Source organism: Danio rerio, chromosome 7 (assembly GCF_052040795.2).
Source record: "Danio rerio strain M-AB ecotype USA chromosome 7, GRCz13ab, whole genome shotgun sequence".
NCBI classification, from domain to species: domain Eukaryota; kingdom Metazoa; phylum Chordata; class Actinopteri; order Cypriniformes; family Danionidae; genus Danio; species Danio rerio.
The window spans coordinates 1,091,974-1,114,205 of record NC_141027.1 but is presented as its reverse complement, the minus strand read 5'-3'; the positions used below and the strand labels follow the sequence as shown (position 1 = coordinate 1,114,205).

The window sequence follows — 22,232 nt, the reverse complement described above, 5'->3', positions numbered from 1 at the left end:
TGTTTTAATCTCTGAAGTTTCTGAAGATCTCCAACATTACCAGCAATTGGACTGATGTGGATAAAATCCTCACTTTTTACAATAATTGATGTTTCAAAGCAGCTTTATAGAAGGTGCACATTAATGTATTGCAATCAGATTAGGGTAATGTTACAATCACAGAAGTTAATATATACATAGTTACCCTGCAATAATATTGCATATAGATGTTGTCTAGGTGTATAGAGTTGCCACGACACTGGATTTCAGTACCAATCAGTACTTTAAAAATGTCCCTTTGTCCTGTTGAGCGCGTTCTTAAACAGTGCTGATTTGTGTTCACGTGCTCAGCAGAAATGACTGTGATTGGCCGTGAAGCTCATCGGTTTACTGAACTCATTACTGTTTACGTAGTGTAGCCACAGATACAGGGACACTGGAGCATTTTAAAGTGACGATGATCAGCTGGTTTGTCGATAAGCAGACATACAAGCGATCCGCTGATGAATCACAACGTTAATATGCTCCAGTGTCCCTGAGATCAGCTGTGTTGTACTCAAGAGCGGTGTTGTCTCGCGCCTATTGAAGAGCGGGTCCGAGGGTGTGCCACGTCGCGGGGGCACTTTTGATCATTTTGGAAGGGCACTTTCTATCCAAGACTAAAAAAGGCATGTGCACTGCACAGGTTGAGCCCTATGTGTGCACTTGCCTGCCTGGAGTATGCCATCATTTTTTTTGGTGTGGTTTCCAAACCCAGTTTTCCCCACCAGAGTGAGCTGAGGCCGGCTCTGTCACAACCTTGCATGCAGTAGGCATGGGATGATAATCAGTTTTAAAACATACCGCGGTTCTAAAAAGTTAAGGTTTTAAAACCAATAAAATTTTCTGTTATATCGTTCATAAGGTATTTGTATTTTTTTTTTACGTTTTTATGTATTTTACGACAGTTTTATTTAGTTTTTTTTTAGGGCAACTTAAAATAAGACCCTCCACATAACAAGCTACTGGTCAATCCATGATTCAGGAAATATCTGAAAAACAAATCTCTTATGAACCAGCATCCAGCATGCTGAAATTCTGAACAGTGCAGTGGCTTTACTTCCAAACAAAGGAAAGATGTCCAATGATGCCTTTTCAAGTTGAAAAGAAGTCTGTGTTTTTGAAACTAACGAAGACTGCAGAAGTCAATGACTTATTTGAATTATTTAGCGTGACATTTCAAAATATTTCTAATATTAAATATATATATATCATGTTCAATGGGGTTGTTAATTTTTACCCAGAGTTTTAAAAAGAACTTATTTTGGAGCAGTAATCACAATAGCGTGGTATCGCGAAACTGTGATGTTTTTACTCAAGATCATCATACCATCAGAATCTTATATCGACTCATGCCTAGCGTGCAGATCAGCCTGTTGTTGGAGACCCCAAAACCAAAATATGACCTTTTATGATGGTAAATAGGGGCTCTTTAATGTGTACAGTAAAGCTCAACAAGTTGTTCAAATGCATGTTTTTGCTCGTCTGCTCATATGTGGTGATTTTATTATTGGCAATGATGGTCATTTACCTAATGGTGCTGTGAGTTAAATTGTTGTCCGATATCTCCATAGCTTTTATTACTTCATGAAATTCCCCTGCAGTTAGAAGGGTTCGTATTGACCATACACTGTAAGCCCGGACAGGTTGATTGAACTTAAAAAATTTATGGAAACCCGCTGCCCTAAAAAAGCTAATTTCGTCTCGTTGAAAAAACAACACTTTTTAAGTTTATTGTACTTAAGATTTCAAATGCATTTAATTAAATATTTAGTTGACTGAAATAAAGGTTTTTAGTACAACAATATTTAAATCTTAGGTACAATAAACCTAAAAAGTATTGTTTTTTCAACAAGACGAAATTAGCTTTTTTAGGGCAGCGAGTTTCCATAAATTTTTTAAGTTCAATCAACCTGTATAAACTTAAAACATAAAATCTTGACCTGAATGTTATGACAGAAATAATTTTAACCTTAGCTATTCACAATAAATGATTTAATGAAAATACCCCTAATTACAAACAAGGACAAAGAATAAAAATTTACTTTACAGTTTATTTAAAATCATTTAGAAATATCACTCCGAAACAAGTGACAAAACTAGAAAATGCCTTGTATAACAATTAGTCAATATTTATTGTTATAAATCTTATTAAAACACTTGTTTAAAATTTTTAAATACATTTTTACAAACATATCCAAAAAATAAACAACCACAGGATGTTATTACATTTTAACATTATGGAATATTTACACTTGCCAAACACTAAAGCATAGTTTTAATTTTTTTTATCTCACAGTTAGGACAGCAAGCCTGAAGGAACATGCCTTTTCTGTACCAGTTTACATGACAAGTTGATTTTTAACAGCCAGAATCTTACCCTTCAGCATCTTCTTACCCAAACTTGTTGAATAAAAAGAAGGGTATTGTCCATGCATTTTGTGTAGCCTAGGTGCAGTGCATAGGTTGATCCAAAAAGACACTTGGCCTGGGGAATATTGTCTATATTGTCCATTACAACATTTCCCTCCAAGATGATTCCCAGAGAATGGGTGGAGGTGGAAGGACAGGGGTTGCAGAGCCACATCTTAATTTTCTTGGTTAAGAATTCCAACGAGCACATGTTGATTTGAGTCTCCATCATCTGAAGCCTGACAACAATAAATAGATAACATAAATATATCTTAGAGGTGTACATTTGATTTTAATATATATTATTTGTATGTAATGTTTTTTAGTTGTATGCAAGCATAATTTGTTAATTGTATACCCAAACATATCCAGTATTCAATGATATATCAAATATAAAAATACTACAAATATTTTTGTATACAAGTCAATGCATACGGCATAAAAAGATTTGATATAATTAAATTACTAAAGACTTTATATAATTCTACTTATCATTTTAGAGTTTCAAAGGAGTTATAACATGAATTCAAATTTCATGTTGATCATTATTCTATTTATTAATGAACTACAATAAGACATTGCTTGGGTGATTTATTTATTGTTATTGCTAACATAAATGTACATTAAGAAATATAATGCAAAAAAACTTAGATTAATATACAAAAACTTTTATTAAGGATACTTACAAAACATGCTTTGAAGAACTGTTGGGTCATCACCAACAACTACTGGAAGCACTCAAATGGCAACACATGGCATGTCAGTGAGGTCAGACGCCTGAGGTGTTGCAGAGAAACAACATTGTATCATTTGTCAACATGAGAGAAAGGGCATTTTCATGTATTAAAATTTAGTCTCTGTCACTGAGGATTTCTAAAGTAATTATATAAATTTCAGAATTCAGCACACAATGGCATCAATTTATGTCAAAGGCATGTACAAACAATGGCATACACAAACCTTGTTATTTTGTAGAAGATAAAAATCTGTCCAGTGAATCCTCTCTTTGACCTGAAGATCTGAATCAGCTGTGGGCAGTGATGATCAAGAGACCAATATAATTCTTGCTTAAGATTCTTCCACACTATCTGGTTGAACTCTTGATACACCTGTAGTAGTAAAACACAAAAACGTTTATTAACATCAGAGAAATGTCAAAATTAAACAACTGTCAAATTAGCATGTTATCATGTTTATCAATACTGTACTCATTTCATTACAAATACATTCCTGATATATGCATGGAAATGGCTGGCTTTTTGCATAGCTCCCATGTTTAAATCTGCAATGTTTTAATAAGTACCATATTTTGTCACAAGCAAATGAGCAATACTTACATTTTCATCTCATCCTGGTTGGCCTGTCTTTGATCTTTCTGCAATCTACAGTTACAAAAATATACATTAGATTACTAGCTGACAAAACACATTTACATAATTTGATCTGTTATCTCCAAATTTCCCACAAACAGCTATTGTTAATCAAAAGAATTAGAGAGCTACAGTTAATTATTTAGCTTTCATTCTAATTAACTGAAAATTCACTTGCTAAGACTGATGAGCACGAGGTTGCATATCTTTAAAAACTGCCAACTAACATGAATTCGTATTTCCGAAGGGGCAAATCTCAATGTATTCTAGTCAGTTAATACTTCACTTACAAGAAAAAAAAAGTAAAAAAAATGTTAAAAACAGCTCAGGTTATGTTATGCTAAACATCTGACGACACATAACCACCACTGAAAAAATAATCAGTTTACACAAAAGATAACGCGGATGACTCATCGAATACAGCATCAATATTAAACTTTATACGTGACGACCTCATAAAGCATGTTTCCACGTACAGTAACTGTAACGAATTATATAGATGAAATGCAGCGGCCGTGATCGGTTATACGTGGCATAAATGAATACGCTAACACAGGCAAAACTTACATTAACTTTTTTTTACATAATATATGATCTATCATGATCCTATTACGCACGTCTTTGCACTTTTCACGTCTTAGAACTGTTAATAAATGTGGCAATGGCGGTTGCGATTGACCGGAACAATAACATGATCCTAACGTCAGACACAGCTTAATCTTACATGTGGTTTTCTTGCTAACGGTTACATACTTTGTTTATTAAAGGAAAACAATGTGGACTGTTTGAGACAAAAGTATGAAATCGTACTCACAGTGATCAGCAGCCATTAGAAAATGCGCGCTCACGCTGTATTCACCAGTGACGTCAGTCCAAAGACAAAGAGCCAATCACATTTCCCCTTGCACATCACTCCTTTACCAATAGACTAAAATAAGCTTTGTTAAGTACATTCAATTTAAACATTCCAGTAGAATCAAAAATATCATGCAAATCGTACAATAAACTAAACAAAATGGATAACTAAGCAAAAAAGTTGTTTTTTATGTTTATTGAATCTAAGTATTTTGAATTAATACAACTTTAGGGATAACAGTATATTTGGATTGGTTGTGAATGTTAATGAGCTCCGTCTCTCTCACGCACACACAAAATGACATTTAGTGTTTGTTCAAACTACTCCTTTAAAAAGCGCTAAATCAACACAATTCTTATTTTGTTTGTTTTGTTTTTTGACGGGGAACAACTTAATTGTTATGTTCAATCCACTGAAATATGTAAAAACTAATAAGTTAACTTAATTCCTTCACAATGTGCCAACTCAGTTATGTGGAACCCAGCATTTTTACAGTGATATAAACGTAACACGGGCAAAATAATTATACTTCATTTGTCAATAAACTATTTAAACAAAAGAAGTCAATGTCTGATTAAAGCTTTCTGACTTATTGTGTGTAGCGTGTGAGCTCTGTAATATAAACCCATCAGAGGAACATTAACCTATTTTATTTTTCACGAGATCTGCTGTGGATAAAGGTTAAACTATAATTAAACTAGGCATAAGAGAGACTGAGAGAGATGTATTGTGTTGTCTTTTTTTAAGCTATAATGTCAATCAAAAACAGCCAGGAATACATACACTACTTTGAGTCTTTGTCTGGTTTGAATCTAAATATCTAAACATTCTGAAATCAAGAAGCATTTTCTAGACAAGCAAAAATATTGTCTAGTTTTCAGAAATAAGTCAACATTAAGTGAGTTTTCCCTCAGAATAACCTGAACTAATCATGCTTTTGCTTTGGAATAAGTTTGTTACTTACACCATTGTTACAACCTCTTTGATGTTAGTCTAGGGTAAAAGTAATAACATTTAAGAGGTGTGGTACCCTTACAAGATGATGGGTGAAAACAAAAGACACAAATCAACAAAACTGCCAACAAAAGTGATTTAATGTACAAAAAAGTGAAATCAGAATAATGCCCAAATATATATACACTCAGAAAAATATTTACAATAATAAAGTAACAAATTAAACAAAGTATCAAACAAAATTAGGTCAACTCAAGAGTAAGGGGACGCCAGTGAAGCCAAATCAAAGAAATAAATATAACAAAACATTTCTAACTCATAAGCGAAACCCTTACCTCACTAGAACATGAAAAGAAAAAGAAAAGAAAAATCTTCAGCGCTGAGCGCCGTAAACTTACCTATTCTGAACTAAAACAAAACAAATACATAAGTGGCATTCACTTTCTTACCTGGTGTTTTAAACAATGGATTGACTACGTGTATGTAAGATGGAAGTCGTACGACATCTTCCCTGTCCGCCTTACTCTGAGGACAAAGTCAACTCTGTTTTGGATTTGAGCAGGTAAGAGTTGTGCCAAAGTAACAAACAAACAATCGAATATAAATGCACAGAAATCACAATCTCGTTCAAAAATGGGCAGAAAATATACTAAATAATTTTATCCAAACGAAAGTTAAGCAAAATTAACGAATAACAAAATCATGTCGGCAAGAATACACAAAAACGGGATCAAAGGAAAAGTGCGCTGTCATCCGCTCTCCCTAGCGTCCTTATATGTGACAGCGCCACGTCACCCAACGATGAGTGACTGGTCTCCTGACCAATCAGATTCCGCGAAGGCGGACCTAAAGGACATGACAGGTAGAGATGGGGAGAGAGAAAGAGAGGGAGATAGAAAAAGAGAGAGAGAACGGGACGCAAAAATTCTACCAATATACGGCAACCGTTACACCATTGACAGATTTTTTAGCTTGTTTTTAGGAAATAGATAAACAGCCGTAACAATCTCTTAAAAAGACGACTCCTGTCGGTACCACTGGTATAGTGGTTAGTGCGTTGACACATGCACTCCAGTGCTCACAGCGACCCGAGTTTGATTCCTGCCTCGCAGCCCTATGCGATCCTTCCTCTCTCTCTGCTCCCCATGCTTTCCTGTGAGTACTCTCTACTGTCCTATCGCATAAATGTGAAAACCCCTTAAAAATTATTATAAAAAAAGACGACTCGCAAGGAGAAATTTTGAATACCTGGTAAGAAAGCAACAAACAAACAATAGATGGTAAAACCCAAAAGACCAACAGGAAACAGAAACTATTTTTGAGCACTTCATATAGCCTAATTTTGCTGAAGAAACACTTTTTTTGTAACCAATTTCATCCGGCATAATGTGTATCTTTATTTTAATGTATTTTTTGTTGGTTAGTATTTCTGACAATTACCTTTTTTCATAGATTTGAGTTGTGAATTACAGTATCGCAATACTACTTAGTATCACGATACTTCAGCTGGTACAGTACCATAATGTGAATTCATGTCATCACGACAACCCTACTGCGTACATTTTAATGCATGTTAGCGAATTGCGTGCATAATAATGATCCCGTGTGCAACATATGAGTCTGTGTTTTAGCTAGTGATCTGATGACGCAGCTGCTCGTCAGGTCTGAATGACATAGAATAGGCGTCACCAACCCTAATCCTGGAGAGCTTCCTTCACATTCACCTCCATACCAAATGCCTCTGAGCCCAGAAAAGTGGACGACGCTTCTGGACACTGTTAACATAGGGCTTCCTCTTGGCACAGTGCAGTTTAGACTGGTGTTTGTGGATGTAACTCTGTATTGTGCTGCTTGTCAAAGGTTTACCGCAGTAGTGCTGAGCCCATGTGCTGATCTGCTTATAGATGAATGAGGACTCTTGATGCAGCGCCCCCTGAGGGGTCGGAGGTCACGGTTGTTCAGCTTAGGCTTGCGCTCTTGTCCTTTACGCACTGAAACTCCTCCAGATTCCTTCAGTCTTTAATGCTGTTCTGCACTGTTGAAGGTGAAATATCCACATGTCTCTTTCTCTGAGGAACATATCAATCCATGTTTTGGCTAGTGGTCTGATGACATGGCTGCTCATCAGGTCTCGATGGCGTAGAACAGGGGTCAGCGACCCGGTTCCTGGAAATCTACCGTCCTGTAGATTTCAGCTGCAACCCTGACCAAACAAACCTGCCTGTAATTATCAAGTGCTGCTTCAGGTCTAATTTAATTGGTTCAGGTGTGTTCGATCAGTGTTGGAGCTGAACTCTGCAGATGTCAGAGGAACAGGGTTGGTGACCTCTAATGAAGAATGTGACCTAAAGTACTAAAGGATATGCAAATCTTGAGGGCGTGGCCTTTTGGTCTCAACACACAAATTCCTGTGTTCTGATTGGCTGTTGTTCCCATGGGGTTTTATACTCGTGTAGTTTACATGAGAATGAGGAAACAATGTTGTCTGAGGCTCACAGTATTTATAATGCTCCTTTAAAAGCAGGAAACAAACACAGTTTAAGTCAGAATTATTCGCCCCCTCAGAACATTTCCTCTTTTTTTATTATCCCCAATTGATGTTGAACAGGTTCAGGAAATGTTCACAGTATGTCTGATAATGTTTGTTCTTCTGGAGAAAGTCTGATTTGTTTTATTTCGGCTAGAATAAAAACAGTTTTCAATTTTGAAACACCATTTTAAGGTCAAATTATTAGCCCCTACTATTATTAGTCTACAGAACAAACCATCATTATACAATAACTTGCCTAATTACCCTAGTGAAGCCTTTACATGTCACTTTAAGCTGTATAGAAGTGTCTTGAAGAATATCTAGTCTAATATTATTTACTGTCATCATGACAAAGAGAAAATAAACCAGTTATTAGAGATGAGTTATTAACACTATTATGATTAGACATGTGTTAGAATTGTAAAATGTCCGTTAAACAGAAATTGAGGAAAAACTAAACGGGGCTGATCATTCAGAGGGGCTGATAATTCTGACTTTAACTGTTTATTTGCATTCTTATTTATTGTTTTTATATAATGTAATCAGCGTATTGAAATCAGCAAATCAACTTCACTAAATGTTGTAGTATATTTACATTGTTACTCATGACAGTATAAATGCTTGGTATTTCGATGGTGTTCATTGTAGGGCTGATTAGGTTTTTCTTAAAGCTATACATATATACAGTTGAAGTCAGAATTATTAGCCCCCTTTAATGATTAGACAGCTTGTTTATTTTTTCCCTAATTTCTGTTTAACGGAGAGCAGATTTCTCCAACACATTTCTAAACATAATAGTGTTAATAACTCGTCTCTAATAACTGATTTATTTCCTCTTTGTCATGATGACAGTAAATAATATTAGACTAGATATTCTTCAAGACACTTCTATACAGCTTAAAGTGACATGTAAAGGCTTCACTAGGGTAATTAATTTAACTAGGCAGGTTAGGGTAATTAGGCAAGTTATTGTATAATGATGGTTTGTTTTGTAGATTATCAAGAAAAAAATATAGCTTAAAGGGGCTAATAATATTGACCCTAAAATGGTTCATAAAAAATTAAAAACTGCTTTTATTCTAGCCAAAATAAAACAAATAAAACATTCTCCAGAAGAACAAATATTATCAGACATACTGTGAAAATGTCCTTGCTCTGTTTAACATCATTTGTAAAATATTTTAAAAAAGAAGAAAAAAAATCGAAGGGGGCGAATAATTCTGACTTCAACTGTGTGTATATATATACATATATATTAGCGAGACTGAGAGAGAGAGAGAGAGAGAGAGAGACTTTGTGTTTCTCATCTGTTGTGTGTCTTGTTTTAATCTTTCAGGAATGTTTCACCAGTGGGGAACTTCGCAGGTGCCTCAAGGTGAGAGATCACACACACACACACACACACACACACACACACACACACACACACACACACACACACACACAATCACAAATCTCATACATCACATATCAAACTCTTAATCACGAACGCAATAACATACTGTATCACACAATCACAAATTTCATACACAAACACACACACACACACATCACATATCTTTCAGATGCAATCACATATCATGCACACACATGCAAACACACTCACACACACACACAATGGAGGACAAGCATCTGTTGTAGACCTTATCTTCACAGCCTCCTATTGTTCAATTATTAAATGTTGAAGTGATTATTAGTTATTGGTTTGTAATGAAAATATATTGTGTTATTCAACACTGAAATGTTTCTTAATCATCAACACTGAAGTAATTCATAAACCTGTCTGTCTGTCTGTCTGTCTGTGTGTGTGTGTGAGAGCAGGTCCTCCACATGTGGAGATCATCGAGCAGCCTAAATCTCGAGGGATGCGTTTCCGTTATAAGTGTGAGGGTCGATCGGCCGGCAGCATCCCTGGAGAGAAGAGCAACGACACCACGAAAACGCACCCCGCCATTAGGGTACGCAGACTAACAACACCTCTGACGCTTACTGCCGAAATATTAATATAGCAAAATATAATACAGTGAAAAATGCTGCATGCTCTGTCATGTGTATACGGACTGATGTTGAACAGATTCAGGACATAATCACAGTGTTTCCTCTAATATTTGTTCTTCTGGAGAAAGTCTCTATTTCGGCTAGAATAAAAGCAGTTTTTAATTGTTTTAAACCCATTTTAAAATTGGATTTATATACACACACACACACACACTAACATTAATTTTACACTGTGATTTTTACAGTGATTTAAAAAATTTTGCAATGATTTTTGCTGTGATTTATTTTATTTATTTATTTTTGCAGTAATATTTACAGTGATTTACAATAATTTTATTGTGATTTAGGAATAATTTCTACAGTGGTTTGCAATGATTTTACCGTGGTTTATAGTGATTTTGCAATGATTTGTACAGAGATTTTTTGCAGTAATATTAGGGTTGTAACGGTATGAATTTTTCACGGTATGATAATCGTCTAAAACAATACCACGGTTTGACGGTTTCGCGGTATACGGTATGTTACAAAATAATAGAACAGTGAAGCAAATTTGACTTTTTCCAAATAATATATTTTCAGTTACTATAAACAACACTACTTACAATGAACAAATAAAAAAATAAGAAAATAATAAATAATGTGTCAAAGTCCAAATAAAGTCCAAATAAACATGGTGCAAATCCTCAGTAAAAAAATAGATATAAATATTTACTATACTATAAATAGTTACATAACGAAACTAGATTCAATATGGAACATCCTTAGGTTTTATGTGCCAGCATGGATATGGTTGTCTATGGATATGGATATGGTTGTCTGCAATGCAGACAAACAGCTGCATCTTTATTTGCGTCTTTTGAAAACAGCAAGAGCAGCAGTTCGTCTTTGCTGTGTCACTGTTTTGTCATGTTTCTGTGCTGCTGTGCATGCAAAAGTACTTAGTATGAGAATTATTTCATGCAAAACTTTTTTTTTTTGCGTTTTATTTAGCCGCGCATAAATGTATGCCTATCTCTCATTCAGTGTTGTTCAAAAAGCTCATGTTGGTCCACAAACAAAAGCGAAACCTATGCTTATTGGTTGTGATATAGCGAGTTTGAACCAATCTGGTCATGGAGGAGGGACAATGCATCAATGTATCATGTCTGATTTGTCCGGAGACACAGTGGCGAGCGTTTCTTTGTCAAATCAGCGTTGTCAAATGTTGATGACGTAACCGCACTGATTCCGGAGCCTCTGAAAGTCCGTGAATGTTATGTGATACAGCACTGGAAAGCTGAGATTCTCTTCTTTATGCCAATCTTTGAATTGTATGAATCGGATCAGCGGATCAAAAGTTATTAAACATTTAAGAGCAATACTTATTTTTAGCCGCGGGCGGCTGTCTCGGTCTTTAAGGGTTAAAACCGTTGATATGCAATTGTTCATGGTATGATAATCGTGCACGTTCAAATCGTGCTGGACCGTCATACCGGTATATTGTTACAACCCTAAGTAATATTTACAGTGATTTAAAACTATTTTACAATAATTTACAATATTTTATAGTAATTTAAAAATCTTTTTTACAGTGATTTATAAAGTGATTTCCTAGTGATTTACAGTGATTTTACTGTGACTTTTTTTTACAGTGATTAAAAAAAATATTGATTTTACATGTTTTTATGCTGGGATTTTTTTACAGTGATTTTGCAATGATTTTAAAGTGATTTTACAATGATTTCCCCAATGATTTCTAGAGTGATTTTTTAAAAGTGATTTTACAGCGTTTTTGCATAGATTTTTTTCACACTGTGATTTTTACAGTTATTTCTACAATGATTGTACTGTGATTTCTACAGTGATTTACAATGATTTTGCAGTGATTTACAAATTTATAGTAACTTTACAATATTTTTATAATGATTTCTAGAAGGATTTTTTTTTTTTTTGCGATTGTACAGTGTTTTTTACAGTGATTTAGGGATTTTTACCATGAACTTTTTTTACAGTCATTTTTATTTTATTTTACTTTTTTACAGTAGTATTTACAGTGATTTAAAAATCTTTTTTACAATGATTTCTAGAGTATTTTGGGGGGGTATTTACAGTGATTTTACAAAAATTTTGCCATGATTTTTACAGTGATTTTGCTATGATTTTTTACAGTAATATTTACAATGATTTAAAAGTGATTTATAGTGATTTTACAATGATTTCTCGAGTGATGTTTAGTTATTTTACAGTGGTTTATAATGATTTTGCAACAATTTTTACAGCGTTTTTTTATTTATTTACTTATTTATTTATTTTTGTTATTTACAGTTTTTTTACTGTGACTTTTTTTACAGATTTTGCAATGATTTTTACAGTGATTATTTTAACAGTAATATTTGCAATTATTTTACAGTGATTTACAATGTTTTTACAGTGATTTAATAATCATTTTTATAATGATTTCTAGAGGGATTTTTTTGTGAATATATATATATATATATATATATATATATATATATATATATATATATATATTTTTTTTTTTTTTTTTTTTTTTTGCAGTGGTTTAGTGATTTTTACCTTGAATTTTTTCAATGATTTTAGGGTAATTTGTTGTGATTTACAGTGATTTTGCAATGATTTTTTACAGTAATATTTACATTGATTTACAATGATTTTACAGTGCTTTATAGTGATTTTACAATGATTTCTCCAAAGATTTCTAGAGTGATGTTTAGTGATTTTACAGTGATATTTACAAAGCTTTTACATTGATTTAGTGATTTTTTTAAAGTAATATTTACAGTGATTTACAATGATTTTACTCTGATTTATAGTGATCTTACCATGATTTTTACAATTTCTTGAGTGATTTTTAGGGATTATTACAGTGATATTTACAATGCTTTTACTGTGTTTTTACCGTGATTTACAGCACTAGAGAAGTAAAGCACAGTGTTTTTGTGCACACTGAAAAAACTGCTGGTCTTTTATACACACCGATGGGTCACATGACTCTGTCTGGCTTTTCTCATAGGTTCACAACTACAGTGGGCCGGTCAGAGTGCGGATCTCCTTGGTAACCAAGAATCAGCCGTATAAGCCACACCCACACGAGCTGGTGGGAAAAGACTGTAAACATGGCTACTATGAGGCAGATCTGCAGGAGCGCAGGATACACAGGTGTGTGTGGGTGTGTGTAAGTCTGAGTGTGTGTGGGAGTTGAGTACGTTTGTACCTGTGTGTGCATCTGTGTGTGTTCTCCAGCAGTTTCTTATGACTCTGTCAGAAATATTTTGCTGAACGTGTGTGTGTGTGTGTGTGTGTGTGTGTGTGTGTGTGTGTGTGTGTGTGTGTGTGTGTGTTCTCCAGCAGTTTCTTATGACTCTGTTAAATATGCTCTGCTTAACAGGCCTCTAGTGTGTGCGTGTGTGTGTGTTATTCTTCTCTAACTGTAGCGTCTGTCCATTGGAAACATCATGACTGCGTGTGTGTGTGTGTGTGTGTATTATTATTATCCATCTCTAACTGTAGTGCGTGTCCATCGGAAACATCACAGTTTCTGCTTCCTGTCTGCCTCTCACTGCCGTTTCTGGAGCGCTATGTCTTCTCGTGTGTGTGTGTGTGTGTGTGTGTGTGTGTGTGTGTGTGTGTGTGTTGGTTATAAATGGAGCGCAGAGACTCATTTCTGGGTTTCAGTTTCCAGAATCTGGGTATTCAGTGTGTGAAGAAGAAGGATGTGGGAGAAGCTGTTTCCTGCAGACTGCAGACGCAAAACAACCCATTCAAGAGTGAGTGACCCAGACAGACACACCACTGACAAATCACTGCATTTAACCCAACAGCTGCACCTGTGTTCATCCACATACAGTTGCAGTCTGAATTATTCGCCCCCCTGTTTATTTTTTTCCCTAATTTCTGTTTAAAGGAGAGCAGATTTCTCCAACACATTTCTAATCATGATAGTTTTAATAACTCATCTCTAATCACTGATTTATTTTCTCTTTGTCATGATGACAGTAAATAATATTAGACTAGATATTCTTCAAGACACTAGTATACAGCTTAAAGTGACATTTAAAGGCTTCACTAGGGTAATTAAGTTAATTAGGCAGGTTAGGGGAATTAGGCAGGTTATTGTATAACAGTGGTTTGTTCTGTAGACTGTTGAAAACAAATATAGCTTAAAGGGGCTAATAATATTGACCTAAAATGGTGTTTAAAAAATTAAAAACTGCTTTTATTCTTGCCGAAATACAACAAATAAGACTTTCTCCAGAAGAAAAAATATTATCAGACATACTGTGAACATTTCCTCAATCTGTTCAACATCATTTGGAAAATATTTAAAAAAGAAGGGGGGGGGGGGTGAATAATTCTGACTTCATCAGTATATACAGTTATTAGTAGGGCCAGACAGATTCTTCTGACATCTTTTACTATTTCTGCTGAGAATTTAGTAAAAATTCTGCAGATTTATGCGGAAGGATTGTAGTAGTATCGTAACTAAAAACTTAATATATGAAGTCAACAAATAATGCATTTTAAACTTTTATTTACTGTTTACTATGCAAATCCAATTAGATCCACTTGTTTGGTAATCAAAGCAAGTCTCTCATATAATAGATCTAAGACAAGACAGCTGTATTGTGAATAAATCATGTCAATATTTTAATACTCGTCAACATTATTACTGAATTTATTTAAAAACTGAATAAATATAAGATTACACACATTCACACAAGTAACTAAATAGACTCAGCCATGGGCTGGAAATCTGCAGATTTCTGCGTGTGCAGATTCCGTGTGGGCCTAGTCCTCAGTAGTAGTGTCAGTAGTAATTAGTAGTATGTATAAGTTACTAGGGCTGTCAGAATTCATTGTTTCTTCAATGCACTGAGAATCAGACGTGAACAGTGTGTTATTGGTTTAGTAATAATCATAACCGCTTATTATATACTGACGTCATTTATCACACATGCGCTATATGGCGGTAGCTTACTATAGCGAGGGAGGAGGCTGTGAGTAATTAAAACTGCTTCAACAACTTACAAAGCAGAAACTGTGCACAATTGACTGCTTGTGAGTTTGCTGGACAGTCTGTCACTGAGAGGGAAGTACAACAGAACCCAGCTCTCTCTCACTCTCTGTAGTCCCTTTGACCTGCTGGCGTGTTCGTGAGGTTTTGTTTTATCAGACCCTCTAGTGTTTCGCGAATTTATTTTATTGAAATCTTTTGTTTATTTATTTATTCTTTGCTAAAGTCATCCCTCAACCAATCTCCGTCATTGTAAGCTGCTGCTGTTTTGTCTGCTCTGTTGCTCTGTTTGTTAGATGTTTGCTCACACTTTATTTTACAGCGCGTCAAACGCACAATTTGCGCCACAGGATGCCTAATCGCATCTTTGCATTGACTTCACATGTAAATCACTCGCACTTAATCTGCGTCTGTTTACTGCACATGCTGCAAAACGCCGCCACCTGGCTTTCATGTACTGTAATGATTGTGAGGGCGCAGGTGAGACGCCGTTTTTCGAGAGACACTTAAATTGATCTCGTGTGCTGCGTATGCAACATCTATAAGTCATGTGACACACTCAATTGCAAATACAAATATAATTTGGTTTGGAATTTGTTGTTTAATAAGATTTAAATTTGTTTTGATTATTTTGCGTTTAAATAAGAATTTTGCAGAATCGCAAAAATGTGCGACTTTTTGTTGATTTTTGCGTTGGATTCAGCGATCACAGAATCGCACAAAACTAGGGGGTCTGTTTTATTTCCTCTCTCAGCTGCTACAACAATAACAGTACTTGTAACGTAACGTTACGACCATGTCTGCCGAGCGAGTTTTCTCCACCGCGACGCCGTCTATAATGGACCAGCTGATCGCCGCGGCCGATTAACATCAGTGTCCGTGTCACTGTTTGCTGAACAACACCAAAGTCGCGCTGACCATTAGAGCCAATCGCAGCCCTCTCTGTTGAGCGTGTGATCAATCATAGGCATTTAAGAACTCGATCAACAACGCTTCAAAAGCAAGCGGGATCAAAATTACATTTGTTTATTTTTGTGTCATTCTGTATTTGTGAATGACATTTTACAAACACATAACTGTTAATCTGCAACCTGGATTCTCTCTCTCTCTCTGCACGTGTGCATGTGTGTGTGTGTAGTTCCTGACGCAAAGATCTGGGAGGAGGAGTTCGACCTGAACGCGGTGCGTCTGTGTTTCCAGGTCTCCATCACCCTGAGCAGCGGAGATCTGTTCCCTCTGGAGCCCGTCGTCTCTCAGCCGATATACGACAACAGTACGACTGTGTGTGTGTGTGTGTGTGTGTGTCTGTTTGTGCATCTGTATGCGTTTGTGTGTATCTGTTTGTGTTTCTGTATGTGCATCTATGTGTGTGTTTGTGTGTGTGTAACTCTGTGTTTGTGTCCTGCAGGAGCTCCTAACACTGCTGAGCTGAAGATCTGCCGTGTCAATAGAAACTCCGGCAGCTGTCGAGGAGGAGACGAGATTTTCCTGCTGTGTGATAAAGTACAGAAAGGTGTGTGTGTGGCACTGCAGAGACACACACACACACAAATACAGAGACAGACACGGATACTTAAAGACAAACACACACTCTCAATCAGACACATAAACACACAAAAGCACAGAGACACACACACAGCCTGTTTCAGCATCGCTCATATACTGTCTCACTGAACGTTTGATTCATTCATATATTTATTTATACTGATCATTTTCAGTATTAATATTGTTCATAGGGCTGGGTTAAAATGCTGTGTGTGTGTGTGTTTCAGAGGACATTGAGGTGCGCTTCTTCCTGGACTCGTGGGAGAGTAAGGGCTCGTTCTCTCAGGCTGATGTGCACCGGCAGGTGGCGATAGTGTTCCGCACGCCGCCCTACTGCGACACTAACCTGACCGAGCCGCTGCGTGTCAAGATGCAGCTGCGCAGACCATCTGACCGCGAGGTCAGCGAGCCCATGGACTTCCAGTACCTGCCCTCAGACCCGGGTGAGCTTTATTACAGTGTTGCCATTACATACTGCATTAATACCTAGTTATTACAGTGTTAACTAAGTGTTATTACTGCATTATTATGGTTAATTAAGTATTATTACTGCATTATTATGGTTAATAAACTGTTATTACAGCATAATTACTACATTACTGAATTATTAGTGTTAATTAAGTGTTATTAATGCATTATTTCTACATTACCGCATTATTACGGTGTTAATTAAGTATTATTACTGCATTATTACTACATTACCGCATTATTACGGTGTTGAGTGTTATTACTGCATTATTACTACATTACCGCATTATTACGGGGTTAATTACTTGTTATTACTGCATTATTAATACATTACTGCATCATTACAGTGTTAATTAAGTGTTGTTACAGCATTATTACTACATTACCGCATTATTACTACGTTATTACTGCATTATGACATTATTACAGCAATATTATGGCAATATTACTGTGTTATTACTGCAATGTGTACGTGTTTTACAGCATTATTCCATTATTACAGCGTTATTACTGTTAATTCATTAATAAAATTTTTACAATGTTATTACTACATTATCACACTATCAGCATTATTACTGCATTATTATTGTTACTACTGCATTATTATCACTGTTATAACTGTTATCACTGTTATGACTTCATCATGGCATTATTGCTGCGTTATTACAGTGTTATTGCAATCTTAGGGTGTAATATAGTTTTGTTAATTCATGATTACTACATAAATACAGTGTTAGCAGTTATTACAGCATTATTGCTGCATTATCACTGTTATTTCTGCATTTTCTTTGTTTTCTTACTGTGGTAGCACTATTAACACGATAATAATGCAGTAATACTACTGTTATCTTTGTGTACCCGCATTATCACAGCATTACTACTGAGTTATTGTGACATTACCAAGTAATTACTGTGTTATTACTGCATTATTACGGTGTTAATAGTGTTGTTATTGGGTTCTTACTGCTTTATTACAGCATTATTACATTGTTATTACTGCATATTCTGTGTAATGTAATGAGATGATTTAATATTTTGTCGTGTGTGTGTATGTGTGTGTGTGAAATGAGCAGATGAGCACCGGCTGATGGAGAAGCGCAAGAGAACTGAAGGAATGCTGCATAATCTCAAGCTGAGCAGTATCATCACAGGTGTGTGTGTGTGTGTGTGTGTGTGTGTGTGTGTGTGTGTGTGTGTGTGTGTGTGTCAGTGGGTGATTGCGTGGGGTCAGTGTGTGTCTGTGTGTCTTTTTGTATGTTCGCTAATCACTAATGAATGTGTATGGGTCATTGAGTGTGTCTGTGTTTGCGCACTTATGAGTGTGTACGTGGTTATTGAGTGTGTGGGTGTGTGTGTGTGTATTAATGATCATCACATGATATCATTTTACTAATAGCTCAGAGGTCTGTCTTCTGGTCAATGTGTGTGTGTGTGCGTGCATGTGTAGGGTCCTCGATGTCTGCTGAAAGACGGCCATTCCCTACGGCTAAACGAACTCTACCTGTCTCCAAACAGCCAGTGGCAGCCAGTGCACCAGCCAGTGTACCAGCAGGTAACTTTTCCTCATCCGCTCGACCGTGGGTGTGTACAGCGGAGTAACACACACTGATCAATACTCTGTTCAATCAAACACACTGATCTCTCATTACCATTTACACATCACCTCTGCTGAATGCTGGATTCTGATTGGCTGCTGGTCACTCTCAGGTGTTTGGTTATTGTCAGATAAAGGCACAGCTAAAGTAGTTCCGGCAGGTTTAGAGCACAATACAGCTCCATATCACTCCACTGAATGATCAGAGTTATTACACAGCTACAACAGTCAGACATCACAACAGAAGGAGGAGATGTAGAGGACACTAGTGTTACACACAGGAGACGCTTAAGGAGGACACACACCTGACTAACACACTCACACACACACACACACACACACACACACACACAACATCTCAAGAGTGATTTCTGCATGAGAGCTGTGGTTTAAACAGTGTGCTGAGCTGTTTTCTCTCTGTGTCTGTCTAGTGTCCGCCGCTCCTCCACTGAAGCCTCCACCCACCTCCTTTTTCTCTCCGCCCCCCGGTCAGCTCTTCACCCAGCAAAAGATGGAGCCCTCACCCTTGCCGGCATCCTCCTCAGACATCTGGAAGTATCTGCAGGCCATGTCAGTGGACAGCCAGCCCAAAGCGGTGCCGGTGCTGCCCTTTCCCAGTGGAACCGTTTCCACCGGTAGGGATGCAAGGCTGATAACAGCAGCCAGGGGAGAGAATACTGTCCTGCACCCGTACACACTGCATTACACACACCTCACACACGTGCTCTTATTAGTGTAACGCATCACAGATCTCATGGTTTGCATCACATTGTCACGGATCAGACCATTTTTTGGATCAGCTTGTTATGTGCCGCCTTGAGCACGCAACAAAAAGAAGGGAACCAAACCAAGCTGAATGAAAAACTGCTAAGAGATATTCATTTAAAGGTTACAAAGACAAAATAATAACATAAAGTGCAAAGAGAAATCAGAGTAACCATTTTACATTTACATTTAGTCATTTAGCAGACGCTTTTATCCAAAGCAACTCACAATTGAGGACAAGGAAGCAATTTAAATAACCAAATTAATTTAAGTAACCATATCAAAACATTCCCCATAATGTTCAAAACAACATCAGATTACATCGGAGCAAAGTTCAAAATAAAGAAAAGTAATATAAGCAGTAGGTAAGCCAAACAAAGTCAAACCAAAAAACGATTCTCCCAAACACATCTTAGAAGCTCCTTTAATAAGCCAGAAGATTAGCCGCACATGCTGCACCATACTGAGTCACCTACTAAACATCTACTGCGTCCCAAATCGCATACTTATGCACTATTCTACTTCATTTTGTAGTATAAATAGTGTCAGTAGTGTGTTCACACTGAAAACTCTAAGAATAATAAGTGCACTTTAATTACCCGGATGATGCACTCATTCAGCCAGTATAATGAAGTGTGTAATGATGGACACTTCACGCACTCAACGACCGCAGGTTTGCTTACGTAGCGGAAGGGGCGGAGCTATCGGACGCACATGTTGGATAACTTTATTTATTTTGGATGGTGAAAGCAAAATTCTCCTATGAGAGTGAGTATAGCGCCTCCCGATGGTGAATGCGGCAATACTCACGGCAGGTATTATTAGATAATTCTGTTGTTTATTTCACTGATTTGGCGACTGTCACACGTCATCAGGGAAACGGTTTGAATTTCCGCTTAGTAAAAAAACATTAGTGCTCCATTTGGGACGACACTACATACATATACTGTCCTGTTGAGTGTGTAAGTACATAAGTACATAGTGCATGAGTGCATAGTGTATAGTGTGCCATTTGCGACGCAGCTAAAAAGAAAGCAAAACCAGGAAACAGAAAAGACCAATCACAAACCCATAACAAGCTATAAAGGGGGAGACAAATGTAGTTTGCTTTCCATTTATTACAGAAACAGCACTGCAAGACACTTTAGGTTTTAACAAACAGAACTGAGAACCTGTGATTTATTAAAAATAACATAGAAGAAATAATCAGCTGAATAACAACAAACTAAAATATTCAGTGCTGTGGGAAATTTACTGTTACTGCTGCTGTTGCTGATGACGCTAAATGTAGAAGTCTAACATCATTATTTGAACATTCTTAATTAATTTAGTCTTATCTTCAATAATTGATTCAGTTATTCACTTATAAAGCTTCATTGCTAGATGACCAATGTTTAAGAATTATTCAGAGGCGTATTTTTGATGGCTGGTTGTCGCCACCTACAGGTGAAGTAATGTAACTGCTGCCTGCAACTTTCGTTTTTGAGCGTCAAGTTAAATGCATATGACGGTGCATGGTTTCCGCTACATTAATCTTCTATAGCGGGACGCCATGCCAAAATTCAACCCGCCACGGCTACATTACAGCTTCTCATTCTCATTTTTTTAATAGCGGGTAATAATCGCACCAAAACATAGTAAAGGGTAAGTGAATTATAACAGCGCAAACATTTCTGTAACCGCAGTAGTGCTGTGCCTAATTTGTTTAACCCTTTAAGATGACGTGCTGACTGACTGACTGATGCGTGAGGCCACAACGTATAAATATCGCTCTGTATCGCTCTGTAGATCTATTGGAGACATTCATAAATATTTCTAGCAAATCTAATAAATGCTGGAGACATACTCACTACACAAACGCACTAAATCGCACTTCAGCAGTGTTAATTTGAGAGCGCACAAGAAGATCTGCGCGCTCTTGAAGGGGCGTATATTTGAGGGGCGTGCAAGAAGTTTTGTGGACGAGCTGAGGAAATCGGCGCACAAGCAAAGAGATCCGCATGCTGTAGGCCAGTGGTTCTCAAACTGTGGTACGCGTACCACTAGTGGTACGCGGGCTTCCTCCTAGTGGTACGCGGAGGAATCGGCAAATAATGAAAGAAACAATTAACACTTTTAATCCTTTGATGCGTAATCTAACATCGATGTGATCAGCATTGTCTGTTTTGTGAAGCGTACGATCACAATGCTGTGCTTAGAATGTTTATTTTAGTGCTTTGTGACATTAGCTGCTGAAAATCAGTTTCCGAAGTTTAAGAATTGATTCTGAAGCGTGATTTGACTGACATGAAAAGTAGCCAATCACAGTCGACCTTTTCTAGTCGCGTGAAACGTAAGGGCGGGACAAAGGCTTTCTGTGTTGCAGAGACAGAGAAAACAACTTAAAAACAAAAGTTTTGTTGGAATAATGCTTCTCGGATGTTTTCACTATAGAGATGTCTAGCAGAGTAATTAAACCGCGGACATATTTCCTGCCTTTTTGATGATCTACATACACGTTTCGCTCTGCGACAGCCAGTCGACTCGCCTCTGACCTGACACTCCTCTAAACACAGTATGAATGGCGGCGCGGGAATGGAGGTATTGCGCAATTACTCATTTCTCCAAATGTGGCGAGTGCTTTATTTTAACACAAGAGGGCGCATTCATGTACGCAAATCGCTAAAACAGATATGCTAGCTCCTAAATAGGCTTTTTTTTTTCAAATG

General features: G+C 36.8%; 3 protein-coding genes and 1 long non-coding RNA gene across 6 annotated transcripts in view; 3 read left to right on the top strand and 1 right to left on the bottom strand.

Annotated features, from left to right (window-relative positions):
• alpk1 (alpha kinase 1) overlaps window positions 1-22,232 on the top strand; it is an 859,869-nt gene that overhangs the window by 399,502 nt on the left and 438,135 nt on the right. The gene's annotated exons all lie outside the window — the stretch shown is intronic.
• The window catches only part of drap1 (DR1-associated protein 1 (negative cofactor 2 alpha)), a 660,385-nt gene that overhangs the window by 604,428 nt on the left and 33,725 nt on the right, over window positions 1-22,232 (top strand). The window lies entirely within an intron of this gene.
• Window positions 1-22,232, top strand: part of rela (RELA proto-oncogene, NF-kB subunit a) — a 41,175-nt gene that overhangs the window by 6,430 nt on the left and 12,513 nt on the right. For all 3 annotated transcript variants that reach the window (XR_015494672.1, NM_001444202.1, NM_001001839.3), the window contains exons 2-11: window positions 9,477-9,515; window positions 9,962-10,098; window positions 13,152-13,297; window positions 13,814-13,905; window positions 16,291-16,425; window positions 16,561-16,665; window positions 16,925-17,140; window positions 18,239-18,316; window positions 18,613-18,717; window positions 19,191-19,394. Coding sequence is in view for 2 of the 3 variants with exons in the window: in NM_001444202.1 (NP_001431131.1) it covers window positions 9,477-9,515; window positions 9,962-10,098; window positions 13,152-13,297; window positions 13,814-13,905; window positions 16,291-16,425; window positions 16,561-16,665; window positions 16,925-17,140; window positions 18,239-18,316; window positions 18,613-18,717; window positions 19,191-19,394 (1,257 nt within the window). In the remaining variant the exon portion in view is untranslated. The remainder of the gene's footprint in view (window positions 1-9,476; window positions 9,516-9,961; window positions 10,099-13,151; window positions 13,298-13,813; window positions 13,906-16,290; window positions 16,426-16,560; window positions 16,666-16,924; window positions 17,141-18,238; window positions 18,317-18,612; window positions 18,718-19,190; window positions 19,395-22,232) is intronic.
• LOC101883941 (uncharacterized) lies at window positions 1,644-4,680 on the bottom strand. The gene is made up of 6 exons (XR_015495242.1): window positions 4,615-4,680; window positions 3,768-3,812; window positions 3,391-3,539; window positions 3,117-3,207; window positions 1,942-2,669; window positions 1,644-1,674 (listed from the first exon to the last, which is right to left on the bottom strand). It is a non-coding gene; the product is annotated as an uncharacterized LOC101883941 (long non-coding RNA).